Source organism: Bos grunniens, chromosome 16, assembly GCF_055505025.1.
Source record: "Bos grunniens cultivar Pamir isolate PY7600 chromosome 16, Bosgru_T2T1.0, whole genome shotgun sequence".
Lineage (NCBI taxonomy): Eukaryota > Metazoa > Chordata > Mammalia > Artiodactyla > Bovidae > Bos > Bos grunniens.
Window position 1 is genome coordinate 82,159,788 of NC_141180.1, and position 21,097 is coordinate 82,180,884.

Below are 21,097 nucleotides of genomic sequence, written 5' to 3' on the forward strand. Positions count from 1 at the left end.
AGATAGCAGTTCATGATTGTATTTCCTGGATCTGAATGTTTTATGACTTACCAGACCAGGAAGGCATTCCTCTGAATGCTTGGAAATTGGAAAAAGGAGTGAGATGCTTACTTAAGAAGAAACAAATTGAAATTAAAAAAAAAAAAAACAACAGAAATTGAGGTTTCAAAGTCTTACACTGTCTAGAAATTTCTACCTCAGCACCACCTGAGAAGCCTAATGTTTGCAGATATAAATACTTTCACATGTTCTTAATAAATAACATTGGGTTGTCAAGATCTTTAGACAGTGATTGAGAGTTCCTGATATGTGCTATATTCTATGAACTATAAATAATTTGAAATCATGAGAGAAAATATTGAAGAAACAATAAAATACATTTGTCTAAAATTCCAATTCATATTAGAATTCGAGGGAGGAGGGAGGAGGGTTCAGGATGGGTAACACGTGTATACCTGTGGTGGATCATGTTGATATATGGCAAAACCAATACAATATTGTAAAGTTAAAAAAAATAAATAAAATAAATTAAAAAAAAAACAAATAATCTGCTGAAAATTTCAAGTTTTTTAATATATTGTTTCCTTCAAATGATATCTTGATTATAAAATCATCAGCACCAAAGGAATATTGAACATAAGTGAACAGGACCTAACCTAAATAAAAATCTGTATAAGCAATTGCTCTCTCCTCCTAAAATTATAAAGAGTGCCTCCATGTTCCTTTCATGGCCACAACCTAAGATAAAATGAATGCTTCTGAGAACTTTAAATTGTGTTGTTTTCACAACTGGATTAATTGCTAATTGAATACAGGCAGAACAGAATATGCAATTAATTAAGCTTTTGGAAAATATTTCAGGGATTAACTAGCATACAATAATTTAGCACTACATAATTGTGATAACCACTGTTAAAATTCTGTTTAGAATATTATTCCAGTTTATTTCATACTTTCACAGATAACATAATCACTATATATAGCATGCTAATATAACTAATACTTTGTTCCTCCCCTGCAAAGGGAACTATATCTGATACTTTCACAGATAACATAATCACTATATATAGCATGCTAATATAACTAATACTTTGTTCCTCCCCTGCAAAGGGAACTATATCTGTGTTAATATATGATTTAACATATATGGTTTATGATTTAAACTATATTATGGGGCCCTTCAGTTTATTTGTTTACTTATTTGCATTATTAACTAGTGTAATTTGTTGTAAAACTCTTCATTCTGCCTTAATTAGGTCAGCACATCCCCTGATCCTCCAAAAGACACCAAAGGGGACTCCGGTCTCCCTACTGGGTTCATAGCATTACACTAGTTAATTCCTGTCTCTGACTCTCATTTCCGTATAGGGCAAAAGAAAACATATGCAAATAGATTTCACCTAAAGTGAACATGGTAGGATAAAATCAAAGAAAAGAGAAAGTTTTTGGATCAATTTACAAAGGTTCAATTTTATATTAATTGTTCTGGCTATACTCATGCATTTGTTGTTCAATAAGTATTTTTAAATTGAATTCTCAGGTCAAACACTGTAAGTGGCACAGTAGAAAAATGGTGAACAGGATAGCAAGTGTCATGCTTTTATGGAATATTTAGACATGGAGGGAGATTTCTTATTTATTCTTATTTATTTATTCACTACTTACTTCCATGTGTTATGATGGAATATTTACAGGGTGATACAAGTGCATAAAGAGGGTACAAACGAAACTAATTTGATACAGTTACACTCTCTCCTGACTGAGCAAGTCTATTAAGCCTATTGTTTAAAAAAAAAATGGAGCCTTTAGGGAAGTAAGTTTAATTGACATGGATAGAGCAGTTGCTCTTCTCATGATACCTCACTAGGGCCTCTCAGGAACAGAGAAAATAGATGTAAAAAAGATCTTTTGTGCAAAACAGCAAAGAGACTCTATTGCTACTCTTCCTTAGTTTGGAGAGAAGATTAAGATCATTAAGGCCTGCTCCCTACACTCAATTTAGGCACAACTGAAAATAATGGGAAACTTTCAGAAGGTTGTACTGGTGGGTTATAGGAACTTATGTCAAAGTACTAGAGCTTCAGCTCTCCGAATCTTTAGAGATTTAAAGAACAAAGGTCAAGAAACAGGGTAGAAAAGCTGTCAGCCTCGGTTTCATCATTTCTTAAGAAAGAAATTTTCTGCTAATCATTTTCCTGAAGGCATTTCTTACATATTTGTTCCTAAGGCTGTAAACTAAGGGATTTAACAGAGGTATAATCAATGTATAGAACACAGAGGTCACTTTATCAATAGTCATTGAATGGCCAGTGCCAGGGCGCAAATAAATGAAGATCAGGGTACCATGGTAGATAGAGACCATGGTCAGATGGGATGCACAAGTGGAGAATCCTTTTCTTCTTCCCTCGGCAGAACCTGTTTTAAGAATGGCTGCTATGATGAGGATATAAGAGAGTAGAACTGTTAGAAAGCAGAGCGCTTCCACTAAACTAGTGAAGACCACCAGTACAACGTCATGGATGTAAGAGTCAGTGCAGGACAGAGAGAAGAGTGGCGAGATGTCACAAAAGAAATGGTTAATTTCACTGGAGCAGAAAGACAGGTGAAAATATTTGTGGTGTGGACAATTGAGCTCATGGTGCCTCCCAGAAACGCTCCAATTGCAAGCTGGCAGCAAATCCTCTTGGACATAATAACGGTGTAAAGCAGGGGTTACAGATGGCTATGTACCGGTCATAAGCCGTGACAGTCAAGAGAAAAGACTCTGTGTTCACCAAACAGCAGAAGAAATAAAACTGTGCAGCACAGCCATTGTAAGAAATGGTCTTCTTATCAGAAATTAAGTCCACAAGTAATTTGGAGGCAATGACTGAAGAGCAGCAGGCATCTATGAAAAACAAGATGTGAAGAAAAAAAGTACATAGGGGTGTGCAAATGGGGACTGGTTGTGATTAATAAAATCATCCCAAGTTTCCCCATGAGGGTAACAGAGTAAATGGACAGAAAAACAGGAAAAAGAACACTCTGCAGTTCTGGGTGGTCACTGAATCCCAAGAGAAAGAACTGTATCTTCACAGTGCTGTTCTCTACCTCCATTCTCTTCAGGGTTCCTGGAGGTTGGAATTTTGACAGGGTACTGATTGGGATGTTTATAATAACCTGGAGAGTCATAAAAAATAAATATGAAAACAGCTAAAGTAATTAGAACATAAATTCTAAATCCACTTGGGCATCCTGGTAACCCCTAGGCATATGAACAGTAAGCACAGAAAATGTACATATTTCCAGTTGAACTGATAACTTACAACTTCTATTCCTTAAAGCTATCATTTTCCACATTAAATGACACATCAAACCAGTGGGTGAACTCTAACCTCTGAACCTCTTACTTTCATTTACTCTCTCATCTTTCACCAGTGTGAATGATCATGGTTAATCACATTGCATATAGCAAACTCTGAGTAATTCACTTCTGTTCCACTTTGCAGTATTTTTTTACTTGCACAACAAATTAAAGTATTTCTATTTCAGTTGAAACCTTGCCTAGTTAGAGGAGTCAAAGTACTTTATCTCTCATACATTGAGAAGCAACTTTGCCTCTGAAGAACAAAGGAACTTCTAAGAGTTGCTTGTAAAATAGAAAGAGAAAATATTCAGAATTAGTTACTGAATCAGTAACAGAATTAGTAACTGAATCCTAACTCTATTGCTCAGCAGTTGCAATTCTTTAGGCAGGCCAAGTAATCACTAAGTTTAAGTTTCATCATCATTAGTATGAGAATGACAGTGCCTGTCTCATCAAATTATATGTTAAATGAGTTTTCTTCTACAGTTAAATATCTTTAGCATCTCATTGATTCACTGTTCTAAAGTTGGCAACATATTAATAGTAGTTAGTACATCCATTTTTTAGATTATAAGCCAAGCTATGGAATCTAACTAGAGAAATTTTCATGCTTGGACAATTACTGAATTAATCCAGGCAATATAATGAGTATTCAGGAATATTTCAATGTTTAATGATAAATTGTAACAGATATTTAAAAAGGGTCACCTACCCACTTCTCTTAATGATGTCTGCATTCTCTTGTTATTGCACTAGTCTACAGTTCTGTAAATTGTAAATAACCCGGAGAAACACACATGATACTTGTTTATAGACAGGTACATTTTCTTTCCAGCATACAGACAACTGATTTGCTCTGTAGTGGAAAGGCAGTTTTGTATCTATTATCAGCTTATTTGTGAATTCCTGATTTATAATATTGTGTGCCGAGGTCCAGCCCCGGCTGATCCAGAGTATTCGAAGCGGGGACAGCGTCGGCGAGGATCAGGATACAATAGCTTCAATTAGATATTAATTAGAGATATAAAGAGTAATAGAATGAGGATAGCTCAGCAGGAAAATTCAGTGGAGAAAAGAGGCCGAGTAGCTTGGTTTACACGGGAAACCAATAAAACTTCAAGACAAGAAACTTGCACCACTTACGTAGGCCACAGGCGTCCTTCTGTTCTCCTAAAGGAGAGGAGACACTGAGGCCTCCCCGGTCGGATCTTAGAAGCCCAGGCATAATTAGTAAGCATGGCAGGCTCTGCGTTCCAGATTGAGATTCAGCCAGAGTTTGAGAGGGAGAGAGAGACATGGGGAGACCGGTATTTTGAGGAACTGATCCCAATTCTTTATTTTCCAGAGTCTGTTTTTATACACTGAGATGTTATACAAAAGTCACGCAGGGTCAGCAGTCCTGACTTTTATTAAAGTCAGGTGCTTCATACAAATGTATACAGAGGTCTTAGGGGTGTTACATCATCTTCTGGCCAGGGGGGCCTGCTGACAATTTATGACCCTCTCCTTGTGACAGTGGTCAGTCAACCAGAACACTTATTTCTCCAGGGGTGATTATTTTTGAAACAGACACCACCTTCCGAAGGTAACAGATAAAGTTACATTCCTATAGGGTGAGGGTGTAGTGAGTTTTAATTAAGGAAAGAATTTACTTAGCCTAAGGTCCAACGTGATTAATATCAAAGGTTAATACTTATTTCTTCTATATATTCATTAATGTGTATAAGGACAGGGGATGTGGAGACTTAGCAGTAAACATTGGCTCAACAAATGAAAAACCCTTCACCAATACAATTTCCAATCAGCCCACTATACTTATACTAATAGTTTTCTAACTTCTCTAAAGAACATGTTTTTAGAAGGTTTAAAGCATCTCGTGCCTCTCACGGTTGGGAGGCTGTGAGCAATCACATGTGGCCGGACAAGCCTGTCAGGCAGGCTAAAGAAATTTCAGAGGAGTTTGTAGGTTGAAACACTCCTATCACGCCCAGGAATTATTATTAACTGGAGCTCTAAGTTAACTCCTTCTCCGAAAGAGGTGGTGGGGGACAGACCCCCGTAAAGTCAGAGGTGTAGGTGACAGCACAAAGTAGTAAAGTAGGCAGACTCTGGTTTTGGGGGTAGATGCTCGAGAATTTCCAGGGGGACTCCTTTGCGTATGCCGAGCCTCCTTCCTCATGACCTTTTCCATGGGCGGAGGTCCTCCCGCCAGCTCCCCGCAGTGATTCTTTGAATTATCTTTTGTAACATTTATAGCATCTTAATGAGCAAAATACGTAAAATCTCTTACATGTGCACATTTTATATAAGTATAAAGTTCATATGTATATATATAGTGAAAGTGAAAGTTGCTCAGTCATGTCCGACTCTTTGTGACCCCACGGACTATACAATCCATGGAATTCTCCAGGCCAGAATACTGCAGTGGGTAGCCTTTCCCTTCTCCAGGGGATATTCCCAACCCAGGGATTAAACCCAGATCTCCTGCATTATAGGCAGATTCTTTATCAGCTGAGCCAGCAGGGAAGCCCATATATATATATATATATATATATATATGTATGTATAGACATATATACATATATATATACATTTTATGCCATATATAATGTTGTATATACATATATAATGCATATATAATTCTTCCTTAACAATCTACATCACACAGCTCCTAAAAGTTCAGCATTTGCATAATGTCTGATATGAATATATTTTCATTTTCATTTTATATGCTCTATCTCAGATTATGATCTAACCACATTACCAAAATCTTATCCTCCTCTTTTTTCTCAATTTATTCCAGATTTTTAATAAAATTTAATGTCTTTTAAAACTTTTCATACATTTAGAATTAATAGGCATAATGCAACTATTTACCAAGCTGTTCTTTGGGTATAGAAAATGAACTATGGATACAATAATGATTGTGGATTCTGGTTACTTAATGTCTATTTTTCTACATTTGTTCTGTTAGCTAAATTAACAGCTTTCCAGGTCACTCAAGTAGTAAAGAATCTGTCTGCTAATGCAGGAGATGAAAGAGACAAATTAGAGTGTGAAAATCTGGCATGGATACATTGCCATCTTATAATTTTCAAAGTACTTTCTCATCTAACTTAATTCTCACAGCTCTTTAAAATATGTTGATCACCTCTACTGAAAAGGAACTGATTATTTCAACCCAGTTAACAATCCAGGATTGTGTAACTTTGCAATCAAAGAGTCAGGGCCAGAGTTTGGACATTCTGGATCATTGGGCACGCTTCAATAAATACTACTTCCTCAGAAATGGAAATGTTAGAGACAGTGGTACTTAAAAGATTAGCATAACCAAGACAGTTATTCCCCAAAACTCAATGTGCTGAATTGGATATAGGGATATTAGCTTAAAGCTAGCATAAATCTTGATTCAGAGTTTGTGCTCCAATAGGCAGGTTTACATCTTTTGACACAGTATCTGAGAAGATGTGCTGTGGTGGTTGAAAGCATGGATGATAAATCCAATGTGCCGGGCTCTTCCACTTCATATTTGTATGACTTCAGCAAAATTTCAACAACTACAAGATTTCATTTTATGATATATAAATTATGTATTATAGTGACACTTGTCTACAGGGTAATGATGAGGATTAAATGAACTAGTATGTGTATTTTCAATAGTGTTTTTCACACAGTGAATATTCAATGTGTGATGTGTGTGTGCTTAGTGTGTCCAACTCTTTGCAACCCCATGGATTGTAGCCCATGAAGCTCCTCTGTCCATGGAATTTTCCAGGCAATAATGCTGGAGTGGGTTGCCATTTCCTCCTCCAGGGGATCTTCCCAATCCAGGGATCAAACTCAAATTTCTTCTGCCCCCTGCATTGACAGGCATATGCTTTACCACTGTGCCACCTTGGAAGTTAATATTATTAAGCTATTGAGACAAATTTGAACTTCTTGAGAAATTAATACTTATTATTTTATTATCAGCCAGGATTCCCTTTTCCTCTAAGCAAAGGGTTAAGCAAAGAAGGAAAGCATCACTGATCTACTAGTTAATTCATTGGAATTATCCTATTATGAAATACAGATGGCTTCCTCCTTAGAAAATATTAACTCTCCTTGAATGATATCCCATCTGTTTTGTTCTGCAAACATAGAGAAAAGACTGTCTATTGACTAAGGAGTGGAGCAATTGCCACTTTCTGAAGGCAATAAAAAGATACAATTATATCTTTTCTGAGCTATCCTTTTCTTTGTAACAATGAAAAATGACTATTCAAAGGTGAAAGTGAAAGTGAAGTCGTGTCTGACTCTTTGAGACCCTATCGACTGTAGCCTACCAGGCTCCTCTGTCCATAGGATTCTCTAGGCAAGAGTACTGGAGTGGGCTGCCATTTCCTTCTCCAGGGGATCTTCCCGAACCAAGGATCAACTCAGGGTCCCCTGCCTTGTAGGCGGAGAAATCAAATAGAGAGACTCATCTTTAGGGACAATGTTTAAATAAGCTTGAGGCCTTGACCATGAGAAACAAACACTTCTTTGCTGAGGTTGTTTTTCTACCAAACCTCGTATTTCTATTCACAGATGTACTGGACCTGAAGAGAACAATTTATATAGAGAACAGTAATTGGAGAAGGAAATGGCAACCCACTCCAGTATTCTTGCCTGGAGAATCCCATGGACAGAGGATCCTGGTAGGCTACAGTCCATGGGGTTGCTAAGAGTCAGACACGACTGAGCGACTTCACTTTCACTTTTCACTTTCCTGCATTGGAGAAGGAAATGGCAACCCACTCCAGTGTTATTGCCTGGAGAATCCCAGGGACAGAGGAGCCTGGTGGGCTGCCATCTGTGGGGTCGCACAGAGTCGGACACAACTGAAGTGACTTAGCAGCAGCAGCAGCAAGTGTAATAATATTTCAAGTTTATTACACACTTCGAGTCTGAAAGAAAACTTCAAGATTCAAAAAAGAAACATAAAAGCTAAATAGAACAAATGGAAAGGGAAAATAATACAGGAAATAAAAAACAGACTCCATTTAGGAGCCAACTACTATCTTTCTATGTACTTGGCAGGTGAGCATGAAAACAGGATTTTGGAAGAGTTTAGCAAAATCATCTATTCCTGCAGAAATTCCTCTTTATTGATACTAGTCACTACTTGATTTTTTTTTTTCCTACTCCATTAAAAACATTCTTCTAACCCCACCCCAGTACTGTTACTTGGGTGTTGATAATTGATGGCATCAATGCAATACTGTAAGAGAAGATGGATAATAAACAGATTGAGTCAGCCTTAATGGATATGTACATGTTTTGAAAAGAAATAATAGGTGATTAGAACAGTGTTAACTGATTCTTAATCAGAGTCCAATATAGTGAGAATTGTTTTAATATCATGTGTCAAATGTTTGGGCTTTTTTGCTGCTATTGTTTTTGTTATACGTATCTTGATCATTTAAAACTTGTGTTACTCTGGGAATATTTATTCTCAAACTATCAGTTTCTACATGTAGAATAAGTGACTATGAATTTAGAAGAACTTAAAATCCCATCAAGTTCTAATACCCTGGGATTAAGGTAAGAATACTTACCAGATCACTATCTTTTTCATTTACCTTCTGCCTTACTGTGTCAGCAGTGGTTCATTTTTCACAGGAAAAGTCAATTTTGATACTTAGAGAGAAAAATTGACCTACTGCAATATTTTTTTATAATCTGATTTGAATGGCCTTCTGTGTTCATAGAAGAAATTTGTGCTTCCCTCAGGAAGACTGCTGTTCCCTAGGATAATTCAAGACCTTTTATATTTCTCTGAGGCTTTTGAGACTAGTTTTCTGATTTCACATCAGATCCCAGGAACACACACTGATACCTCACTCCCACTGGGAATATTTACTGCATAATTACAGTTTTACTGAGACTGAGAAACTTTTTAAACACAAAATTAAGTGATGTCATGTTTTTCTACACGTTAAGAATGTCTCAGGGAAACATATTATTATATTGTGGCTCACAAAATGCTATGTTATTATATGTAAAATTGTATTATATATTTGCCATCTAATTTTATTTAACCTGCTCAAAGCAATTTATCAAACAATTAATAAGCTATACTAGGATGGTGGAATAAACTGGTATAGCCTTAAATTGGTGCAGTGATGCTCAGGCCAAAGCTGTGATGGCATCTTTGAGGAAGAGCAGGAAGATAAAGACTTTGAGTTCAGGAGCTTCGGATGATTCAGTGACAATGGACTCTCCCACAGGAGTGCTTTCTACTATATGTCAGGTCTGGGAAACCAAATGACAATTTTTTTGTTTCTTCTGGAAAAAAAAAAAGAATAAGGGAGAATATATGTTTATATTAACTTCAGAAAATTATAGGCATCACTTTTTTTTGCTTTATTTTTTATTTTTATTGAACACTCTTTGAAACACAATCATCAAATAACTCACAATGTTTAATGTCCCAGTGGATCCCACTGACTAAAAGATTAAAATTCGAGTATGAGAAGAAATCAATGTAATTCCAAACTTTAATCTATCAAAATGAATTGAGCTGATGAATTCAGTTAGGTATTTTGTTGGACCTTGAAACATAATCAGTGATCTAATTTAGAGCCTGAAAGAGATCAACTCTTACTTTGGGAAATGTCGTAAGTCTGCCAAAGTAGGGTGACAGCTTTTATGATCCTATATAATCCAAGCTAATTGTTCTATTCAGTTATCAGTCACATAAATTTGCAGTGGGTTTGTACAATTCCCTTGTTGGGGAGTATAACCCATCTCTTTGAAATTAGTGGCTCATAAGGACAGTTACATTTGGAATTGTGCAGAATATACAAAAGAGAATTTCAATATATGCTGAAGATCATCATCACTTTTACCTATCAAATTAAAAAAGGGATTTAATTAATTATAATAGTAGTGGTCAGTGTCAATAAGGACTGAGAAAGATGTAACTCTGGTACACATTTTTCTGGAAAGCCACTGGTAACATATTTCCCAAGTCTTAGCCTTGAAAACCATAAAAGCTATATGATTTTTAAATGAGATTTTTTTTCTTGACAGTGAAAGTGGGTCTCCCCATCATGTCCAACTCTTTGTGACCCCATGGGCTGTAGCCTGCCAGGCTCCTCTGTACATTAAATTTTCCAGGCAAGAATATAGGAGTGGATAGCCATTCTTTTTTCCAGGATATCTTCCCAACCCGGGGATCAAACTCAGCTCTCCCAAATTGCAGGTGGACTTATTCTTTGTTAGTTATTAAAAGAAATAATTTAATTACATTTTGATAAAATTGAGAAAAAAATATCTCCAAAGCTACAATGTAACATTGTTTAGAATTCTAACTATAGGGAAAGTTAACAGTAAAAATATAGAACTTTTTTTTTTAAACTATAGGGCATCATATCTTGGGTAGAAAATGATCATGTTATTTAAAATTATGGTTTTGCATTTTTAAAAATATGGTTAATTTAAAAAATAAAGATATCAAATTGCACATGTAGTGTATATACGCAGATGTAAGTGAAGATGTATATGTAGAGATATGAATGACAGAGATATCATATGTTATCACTCTCATTTGGCTACAACCCTAAAAAGATAACTCCTTTATCCATATTAAGAAAGGCAACTAAAAACTTCCCCAAGGTCTCTCAAGTACTACAGGGCAGTTTCTATGTAAGTAGGATCTACCATTCAGACATTTTCCTGAGGAAAAAAAAAAAAAACAAATGAAAATCAGGCAATTTTATTCTCTGCCCTCCTTCCTAGCAGCAGGAGAATTATAACATGCTTTCATATATACAGTAATGAGATTGATTCAAGTACTGGAAATCTTGGTATCCAGTATACCTGGTATATTCTCTATGCATGCATGCCAAGTCACTCAGTCATGCCCGACTCTTTGAGACCCCCATGGGCTATGGCCCGTCAGGCTCCTCTGTCCATGGGATTCTCCAGACAAGAATACTGGAGAGGGTTGCTATGCCCTCCTCCAGGGGATCTTCCAGACTCTGTGACTGAACCCAAGTCTTTTACTTCTCTTGCACTGGCAGGTGGGTTCTTTACCACTAGTGCCACCTGGGAAGTGCATATTCTCCATACCTTGAGCTAATTTCTTTAAAACAGAAAATTCTCCAGTTCTTTAAATTGAAAACATATCACTTTCCTGAAGTCATACTCTTTTTTATTGCCTGACCAAACAACAATCGAAGCAAAACAAAACAAAAACAAATTGTAGCAATAATAGCAACAAAAATTGAGTGTTTTGCCTACTTCAGAGTTAAAACAGAAAAATCAACTTGGAAAATTTCCTTCCTTAAGTTTTAGACTAATAAGAAGAAGCTAATCCATGATAAAGCCATAGCTTCATCATTTTATGCCCTCTTTATTCTTAGTAATATTTCTTGTTCTAAAGTCTACTTTCTACTTTGTTTTATATCAATATAAATCATGCATGAGATGCTTTCTGCCATTGTATATTTAACTCAATACATCTTCATAATTGAGATTTCTTTAGAAAGCAGTTTAAGTCACTCATTTTAGAGGCACATGAGTTAAAAAAAATGAGTAACATCAATGTAAATTACACTCTACACAGCTATAGGAGTTACCAGAAACTAATTGAAATCTAAAGTTAAATAATAGAAGAGTATGGAATTTTACATCAGTATGTACTGAAGAGCATCAATGCCTGTAGTGTTTCCATATTAAATAATCCTCTTGATTATACCACACACTGATTTTTAAATCACGATCAGAGGACTTAAGTAATATATATTTCCATTTTTTCAGAATAAGAATAAAGGAATTGTGTCTCTGAATTAATAAAAAAAATTAGTCATCCTTTGTCAAGATAGATAAGAAACATGAAAATTTATGCCCTGAAAATGGATTATTTATTACTGATTTGAGTCAAGGTTAATATAACATTTCTGCTACTTTCCACTGATATTCTAGTTAATGTAAATATCAAGTAAGCAATGATTTGTAGAAGAATATATTTTATTTATGAATATATAAAATAATGTTGGTTATCACTACATATCAAAATGTTAACCAGAAAAAAGTGATTTACATAATTCACCCTTGTAAGTTTGAAATCATATAAGCATTTGAAATTACCTCATTGAACTGTTTTCAAGTTTTTACTTCATCCTCATGGAAATAGAATTATTTCTCTTAATATTTTTCTCAAAAGGTTTGAAATTTCATTCAAATACAAAGATTATAGAACACAAAACAGATGTATAAGTAATTCTAGCAAAACTGATAAGGCAACAGATGAAAGAAAATATAAATATGATTGTTAATTTCAAATTAGATATATGTGCCTATGAGGGTGAAAGTGAAAGTTGCTCAGTAATGTCCAACTCTTTGCGACCCCATGGAGCACAATTTATGAAATTCTCCAGGCCAGAATACTAAAGTGGGTAGCCTTTCCCTTCTCCAGTGGATCTTGCTGACCCAGGAATTGAACTTGGATTTCCTGCTTTGCAGGTGGATTCTTTACCAACTGAGCTATCAGGGAAGCCCCTAAATATCACATTGCTTAGAGGAAAATGTAATCCTCCCTGATAAACACAACCATATAGATTAGATTATTTCAATGTTTAGATTATACTTAAAAATTAGAGCTATTTTAAAGCAATGTTCAAGTCCCAGGAAAGCTATTAGCTCCCAATTTTTACAGAAAATCTACTCAATTGTTTTATGGAGACTTTCTAGAGAGTCCTGTTAAGGAGAACTAAGATACAGGCTTGATCAAACTGCCATGTGAAGTAATAATATATGTATAATGATTGGGAAGTGATAGGCAGGCAACACAAAACATACAGCATGTATAAAGTATCTGTTTTTGTTCTCAGTATTTAAGAAGCAAGCTAATTTTCTTAAGCCTCTTGTAAATTCTTTCATTCTCTATACTGAGACTTTCTTCCAAAATAAGTCAGAATTGTAGCTACAATGTATGCAAAATTTCATTTCTTCAAGCACCTAGCAAGATACCTGGTAGGCATATGACATAAAATAATAGCTTAAAATATGTTTAACTCATTGACTCTTGACCATTATGTTCTTTCAGTTCAGTTCAGTTCAGCCGCTCAGTCGTGTCTGACTCTTTGCAACTCCATAAAACGCAGCACACCAGGCCTCCCTGTCCATCACCAACTCCTGGAGTTTACTAAAACTCACGTCCATCAAGTCAGTGATGCCATCCAGCCATCTAATCCTCTGTCATCCCCTGCTCCTCCTGTCCCCAATCCCTCCCAGAATCTGAGTCTTTTCCAATGAGTCAACTCTTCGTGTGAGGTGGCCAAAGTATTGCAGTTTCAGCTTCAGCATCAGTCCCTCCAACACCCAGGACTGATCTCCTTTAGAATGGACTGGTCGGATCTCTTTGCAGTCCAAGGGACTCTCAACAGTCTTCTGCAACATCACAGTTCAAAAGCATCAATTCTTCGGAGCTCAGCTTTCTTCACAGTCCAACTCTCAGTTCCAAATAAAACTTAACGTCATTCTCTTTTGTTTCTCTTTAAAAATCTGTCTATCCTTCAAGGCCAAGTAAAAGATGCATGATAGCCACTAATGATTTTTTACAGTCTCTTCCCACCAACTGTATTATGATATTAACTAACACCACTGGCTTGGGAGGTTCTTGAAAGTAAAACTATATCTTTCCCTATCATATATTCACCAAATTTAAAGTACTAAATTAGTCATTTATTTAAGACTACTTGTTAGTCATGAGGAAAAAAGGAATAACAGAACTAGAGTTTACTGCACATATACAATATGTTTGATATATTATCTATATTTTTGTTCTATATACCACTTTATGGACAAAATCATATTAAATTGGTTTTGTAGATAATGACTGAGTCAGGTCAATCCATATTCTCTGACAAATTTAGTCAGAGCCAGGTATAGTCTCCTGATGTAAAACTCATATTTTTTCCATTGTGTTTTTGTTTTTCAAATCTAAAGTGATTTTTTAAGTGAATTTTTGACACATAATCCATTCAAAATCAGAAAAGTGTTCTTTAATAACCAAAGTAAATATTTAGCAGTTACATGCCTTCAATGTGAAAACAATTTTGTTTTCAGTAGTTTGCTGACTGTGTCCTTGACATCTTTATTTCTCAGACTGTATATCAGGAAATTCAACATGGGGATGACCGCTGTGTAGAACACAGACACCACTTTGACTGTGTGCCTCGAGGGTGTGGAGTTGGGCACACAGTAGAGGAAGAGGATGGTGCTTGGAAAGATGCTGATGGCGGTCAGGTGGGAGGCGCCGGTGGAGAAGGCTTTGCGACGACCACCAGCCGATTGCATCTTCAAGGTGGTGACAACAATGAACATGCAAGACATGAGAATGACGAGCAATGTGATCACCTCATTAAAGGTGGCAACAGTGAAAAGAAGCAGCTGGCTGAGATAAGAATCAGAATAAGAGAGGGAAATCAAGGAAGAAAGCTCACAGAAGTGATTGTGTTGAAACCGTGAAAAGATAATTTGACAACAGCAAACGTGAGAGTCAAGGAGCAAGCCACTCCCCATGCATATGACACGACCACTAACATGGCACAGAGTCTCTGGGACATGACGACTGTGTAGAGAAGAGGGTTGCAAATAGCCACGAAGCCGTCATAGGCCATCACAGCAAACAGAATTAATTCAGTCACCACAAAGGTGCAAACGAGAAAGAACTGCACCATACATCCCCCAAATGAAATGGTTCTGTCTTCTGCAAGTAGGTTCACTGGCATCTTGGGGGCAATGATGGAAGAATAGCAGAAATCCACAAATGAGAGGTGGCTGAGAAAAAAGTACACGGGGGTGTGCAGTTTGGGGTTAACTTTGATGATGACTATCATCCCAAGGTTCCCTGCTATGCTGAAGTTGTAGATGGCCAGAAATACCAGGAAGAGGGGGGCTTGCAGTTCTGGGTAGTCTGAGAAACCCAAGAGGGGGAATGTGGCCCAACAGTTGTATTTCTCTTGGTCAAAGACATGCTTCCTGATGGAGAGATCTGAAAATCTGTCTTGGAAATAATATATTAGAAGAGTGAGTGACACATAAAGCATGCTTAGCTGTGCCCTGTGCAGAGGGGATATGAAATGAATCCTGATAGCGGTTCATCAGCCAAGGAAAAAATAGCTGCAGCTTCAGAAAAGAATTACTAGTTACTTTTTTTTCCTCAAAAATTATAAAACTTTATTCTGTTCAAGTTCAGAAATATAATTTTAATGACATACAAATGTAATAATTATAAATCAAGCAATTTTGTTTGTAACATGTAATCAAATCCTCATGTGAGACATTCTAATACTGATTTCCATGAATTCTGCAAAATGAAATACTTTTAGCTGATACCATTATTAATAAAAAGTGAAAACACTTGAAATAACTTCTATAATCAGAATTAAGTTTTACATAAAATATGTGCATATTTGTGATGTAAACAAAGATTAGTCTGTGTGGTAAGTAACAACAACTTATTTTTTGCCGTTTAATTGGTAAGTCCTGTCTGACTCTGCAACCCCATGGACTGCAGCCCACCAGACTCCTCTATCCACTGGATTTCCCAGGCAAGAATACTAGAGTGGGTTTTCCTTCTCCAGGGGATCTTCCTCACCCAGGGATCGAATCCGGGTCTCCTGCATTGGCAGGTGGATCCTTTACCATTGAGCCACCAGGAAACCTATACTTACTTATGCTCATATTTTAAATATGTGATTAGCACTTTAATCATCATTCCTCTTTTTTGACTGAAAAGTTCAGCTAGCAAATTAAATAATGATTTACAGCTTTCGGGAAATAATACCTATTGAGTGGCCTTTTTTACATGTGAGCAACAGAAACTTGAAGAAGCTATGACTTGCCTAGTGACATACAGGCATTGAAGCTCAACTGTAGCTAGAGCCCACGTTCCTTATTTCCCAGTGACACACCCATCTCCAAACAGGCTGTGATTCACATCACAGATTGAGATGAGCATTTCTACTTTGTTAAGATCACATTTTACTGCTCATTTTGCTAATTCTTTTGGCCACTTTAAAGACAAACTTCACTCTATAAAGCTATAAAAGTTAGTCCAATATTTATGTAAGGGCTGCAGAGATCTTCTGAAGATCTGTGTAAAGATGGAACATAAAGAATGGATGTTAGGGAAAGCCCTTTTTAGAAATAAATATGGTTAAAAGTCCTAAATATTGACACTTGTCTAGATGATTCTCTCTTCCTTGCTGCTGCTGCTGCTGCTGCTAAGTTGCTTCAGTCGTGTCCGACTCTGTGCGAGCCCATAGACAGCAGCCCACCAGGCTCCCCAGTCCCTGGGATTCTCCAGGCAAGAATATTGGAGTGGGTTGCCATTTCCTTCTCCAATGCATGAAAGATAAAAGTGAAAGTGAAGTTGCTCAGTCGTGTCTGACTCTTAGCGACCCCATGGACTGCAGCCTACCAGGCTCCTCCATCCATGGATTTTCCAGGCAAGAGTACTGGAGTGGGGTCTCTCTTCCTTAGGCACCTAGAATACTTATATTGTCAGAAGCATGGATGAAAATTGAGATTCTCCACACTCTGATGACACTTAAAATAAAGGAGTTCTTAATATAGGAAAAAAAAAAAAAAAGGATGGATTTCTTAAACTGGCACACAGACAGGAAGCCCAGTTACATTTGAATCTCAGGGAGATAATGAATTAATGCTATAAATGCATCCCAACTATTCTATGGAGGTTTTCATACTAAACATTCATTGCTTATTAGAAGTTCAAAGTAAATTTACCATTCTGTATTTTTGATTGCTAAATCTGTCAACCTTATATCTAGAAGAATTTAGAATGTTATAGTGAACAATACATTCCACTTGGAACTTCCTTGTTTTAGAACAATAGGGTCTTGCCTGCCAGAAATTCCCTCCATCAAATAATGAAGACTTCTTGCTCAGACTAATATATCTGGTAAAAGGTCATCTCTATTTCCACATCCCTAGAACCAAGTGACTCTAGATGTTTCAGCATTAAAGGTTAGAGGTCCCATGTAGCAGGACTCTTGATGGTCCTGCATGTTCAGATATCCAAGGATTTAAGGATCAGTCAGAAGGTGATCTTTCCAAATTAATTCTCACTATTATAAAATTCTTTACTAGTGACCTTTCTCAGAATTTCTCAAACTCAGCACTATTGATATTTTGTGCTGATTTATTCTTTTTTATGGGTACCTACACTGTTCAAGGTACCACATATAGCAGCATCTCTGGCCTCTATGACAGCATCACCCTCCCCCTGGTCTCTCCATTGTGGCAATAAAAAAGATCTCCAGATATTGTCATGTGTACACTTGGGAGGGGAGAGAAGGTGCATAATTGCCTGTAATTGAGAACTACTGTCTTGTTTCTTTTATTCTGGTAGCTATTCATTTTTCTTCTGTTTGACTTAAAACTATTTCTTATCTCCCAAATGATGTTATCATATGGATTAAACAATTTAGTTTATCTTTGGATCTGGGAAGAATGGTCTAAAATCTTCTTTCTAGAATGGAATTGGAGAAATCAACCTGCCTGACTTCAGGCTCTTTTACAAAGCCACAGTCATCAAGACAGTATGGTACTGGCACAAAGACGGAAATATAGATCAATGGAACAAAATAGAAAGCCCAGAGATAAATCCACGCACATATGGACACCTTATCTTTGACAAAGGAGGCAAGAATATACAGTGGATTAAAGACAATCTCTTTAACAAGTGGTGCTGGGAAAACTGGTCAACCACTTGTAAAAGAACGAAACTAGAACACTTTCTAACACCATACACAAAAATAAGCTCAAAATGGATTAAAGATCTAAATGTAAGACCAAAAACTATAAAACTCCTAGAGGAGAACATAGGCAAAACACTCTCCAACATACATCACAGCAGGATCCTCTATGACCCACCTCCCAGAATATTGGAAATAAAAGCAAAAATAAACAAATGGGACCTAATTAAAATTAAAACCTTCTGCACAACAAAGAAAACTATAAGCAAGGTGAAAAGACAGCCTTCAGAATGGGAGAAAATAATAGCAAATGAAGCAACTGACAAACAACTAATCTCAAAAATATACAGGCAACTCCTACAGCCCCATTCCAGAAAAATAAATGATGCAATCAAAAAATGGGCCAAAGAACTAAATAGACATTTTTTCCAAAGAAGACATACGGATGGCTAACAAACACATGAAAAGATGCTCAACATCACTCATTATCAGAGAAATGTAAATCAAAACCACTATGAGGTACCATTTCATGCAAGCCAGAATGGCTGTGATCCAAAAGTCTACAAGCAATAAATGCTGGAGAGGGTGTGGAGAAAAGGGAACCCTCTTACACTGTTGGTGGGAATGCAAACTAGTACAGCCACTATGGAGAATAATGTGGAGATTCCTTAAAAAACTGGAAATAGAACTGCCTTATGACCCAGCAATCCCACTGCTGGGCATACACATTGAGGAAACCAGAATTGAAAGAGACACTTGTACCCCAATGTTCATCGCAGCACTGTTTATAATAGCCAGGACATGGAAGCAACCTAGATGTCCATCAGCAGATGAATGGATAAGAAAGCGGTGGTACATATACACAATGGAGTATTACTCAGCCATTAAAAAGAAAACATTTGAATCAGTTCTAATGGGGTGGATGAAACTGGAGCCTATTATACAGAGTGAAGTAAGCCAGAAAGAAAAACACCAATACAGTATAATAACGCATATATATGGAATTTAGAAAGATGGTAACGATAACCCTGTATACGAGACAGCAAAAGAGACACTGATGTATAGAACAGTCTTTTGGACTCTGTGGGAAAGGGAGAGGGTGGGATGATTTGGGAGAATGGCATTGAAACATGTATAATATCATATATGAAATGAGTCGCCAGTCCAGGTTCGATGCACGATACTGGATGCTTGGGGCTGGTGCACTGGGACGACCCAGAGGGATGGTATGGGGAGGAAGGAAGGAGGAGGGTTCAGGATGGGGAACACATGTATACCTGTGGCAGATTCATGTTGATATATGGCAAAACCAATACAATATTGTAAAATTAAAAATAAAATAAAAAATATATATATATGTAAATTAAAAAAATAAAACTTCTTTCTTATGATTTCTTCCTAATTTTTTTTTCATTTTGCTTTTTTGAGCTGACATATTTTTCCCCCTGCTCTAAAATCTTGTTTAGAGCTAGTCCTATTGATTATATTTCTCCAGAAGGTTCATTTCATTCTTTCAGTTCAGTTTTATGTAAATACCTCCCTATTGTCTGAAAAGTCACAGAAGCACAGAGCCACATAACTAAAAACTCTCAGGCCCCTCTGTCCCTCTCCTCCCAGGAAACACTTGTCCAGGAGACTATGAAGAAGCTCAGTTACACCAAGGACCCTCTACAGAGCTCCGTAGAAAGTATGGCCTTCCTGTTCTAAAAACATAACATTTGCAGGGGCTCAAACTTTCCCTAAAATAATTTTCCTTATAAAGAACTGACAAGCCTAAGATATCTTCTAGATCACCTTACACGGGAAAGAACCTGCAGGTGGGAAGGGCAGCCTCCCCTCCAGCCTCTGGACAGTCACTGATTTAGGGGAGAGGACTCTCATGTCTCTTCTATTCCTGGTGTCAACAAGACCCTAGAGAAAACTCCCTGCCTTGTTCTTTGGAAGCCTCAGAACAAGCAATTAGAATTAATGATTGTTTTCTGATGAAATTCTGATTTCTTGAAAAACAAACAGCAGCTTTAGAAATATTTTATATGAAAATTGATCAAAATTGTCAATGTCTTCTCCCCATGCTCCATGATCACTGAGGTAGAATCCAAACATTTTGTATAGTAACAAGAGACAGCAAAAGTTATGCTTACTAATAAGTAAATACACTTTTAGTGTATTGTTTTATTCTTTTAAATTTTTTCTAGACTTACTGAAGTACAATTGACAAGCAAAAATTGTATATATTTCAGGTGTACACTTTAATGTTCTGATAAATAAATATATATTTAATCTGGCATGAGCAAGTGCACATACAATTAAGTTAATTTTCTTTTTTGTAGCTTGAATATTGAATATGATCAACATTGATGGCAAAACATTTACAAGGAACTCTGCAACTTATTTACATTCATTGTAATATTTAATTTTGTGTGTGGTTTATAAATGTTATCTCCTCACCCTCACTGAGGATTACTGTATCCAGCTAGAGGAATAATATAGTTCTGTTCATGTATTAATATGACAGTTTCTGATAGAAAATAGTATATGTTATAACCTTGTATAACACCACTGGGTGCTGCAGAGAAAACTTTGTACTTTGAATGTTATATAATACTACTCAAGTCTCCTTCATTGCAGGCAGATTCCTTACCATCTGAGCCACCATGGAAGCCAATTGTTAAATAATATATCCTTCATTCTTTAGTAAAGAAAAAGAAAAGAAGATGGAATAGGGACTGTTGGATATTACCCAGGGTCTGATAGAAGTATCAACACTAAGATCATAATTTAATAAATGTTACTGGATATGTTACATACCAACAGGGAAAGAAATCATTCTCAGTAAATGATGTTGTGAACATTTCTATCTAGTTTGGCGATGAGAGCTGCACAATTTGTTTACAAGTACTGTTTAACTTAACAAAGTATAAAACAACAACAAAAAACCCGTAAGCTTAATACTTACCAAATTTTGAGTTCAAATATCATCCAAATTTGAGATAAAATA

General features: G+C 36.5%; 1 protein-coding gene and 1 pseudogene across 1 annotated transcript; both read right to left on the reverse strand.

The window, feature by feature from the left end:
* Nucleotides 1-1,986: 1,986 nt before the first annotated feature.
* On the reverse strand, nucleotides 1,987-3,099 carry LOC147357189 (olfactory receptor 5I1-like; annotated as a pseudogene).
* Nucleotides 3,100-14,357: 11,258 nt separating this feature from the next.
* Nucleotides 14,358-15,353, reverse strand: LOC147357190 (olfactory receptor 5D16-like). Its single transcript, XM_086345847.1, is given in 3 exon segments — nucleotides 14,358-14,826; nucleotides 14,829-15,320; nucleotides 15,323-15,353. Coding segments are annotated over 3 exon segments (933 nt in total). The 3' UTR covers nucleotides 14,358-14,416.
* Between the last annotated feature and the right edge of the window lie 5,744 nt (nucleotides 15,354-21,097).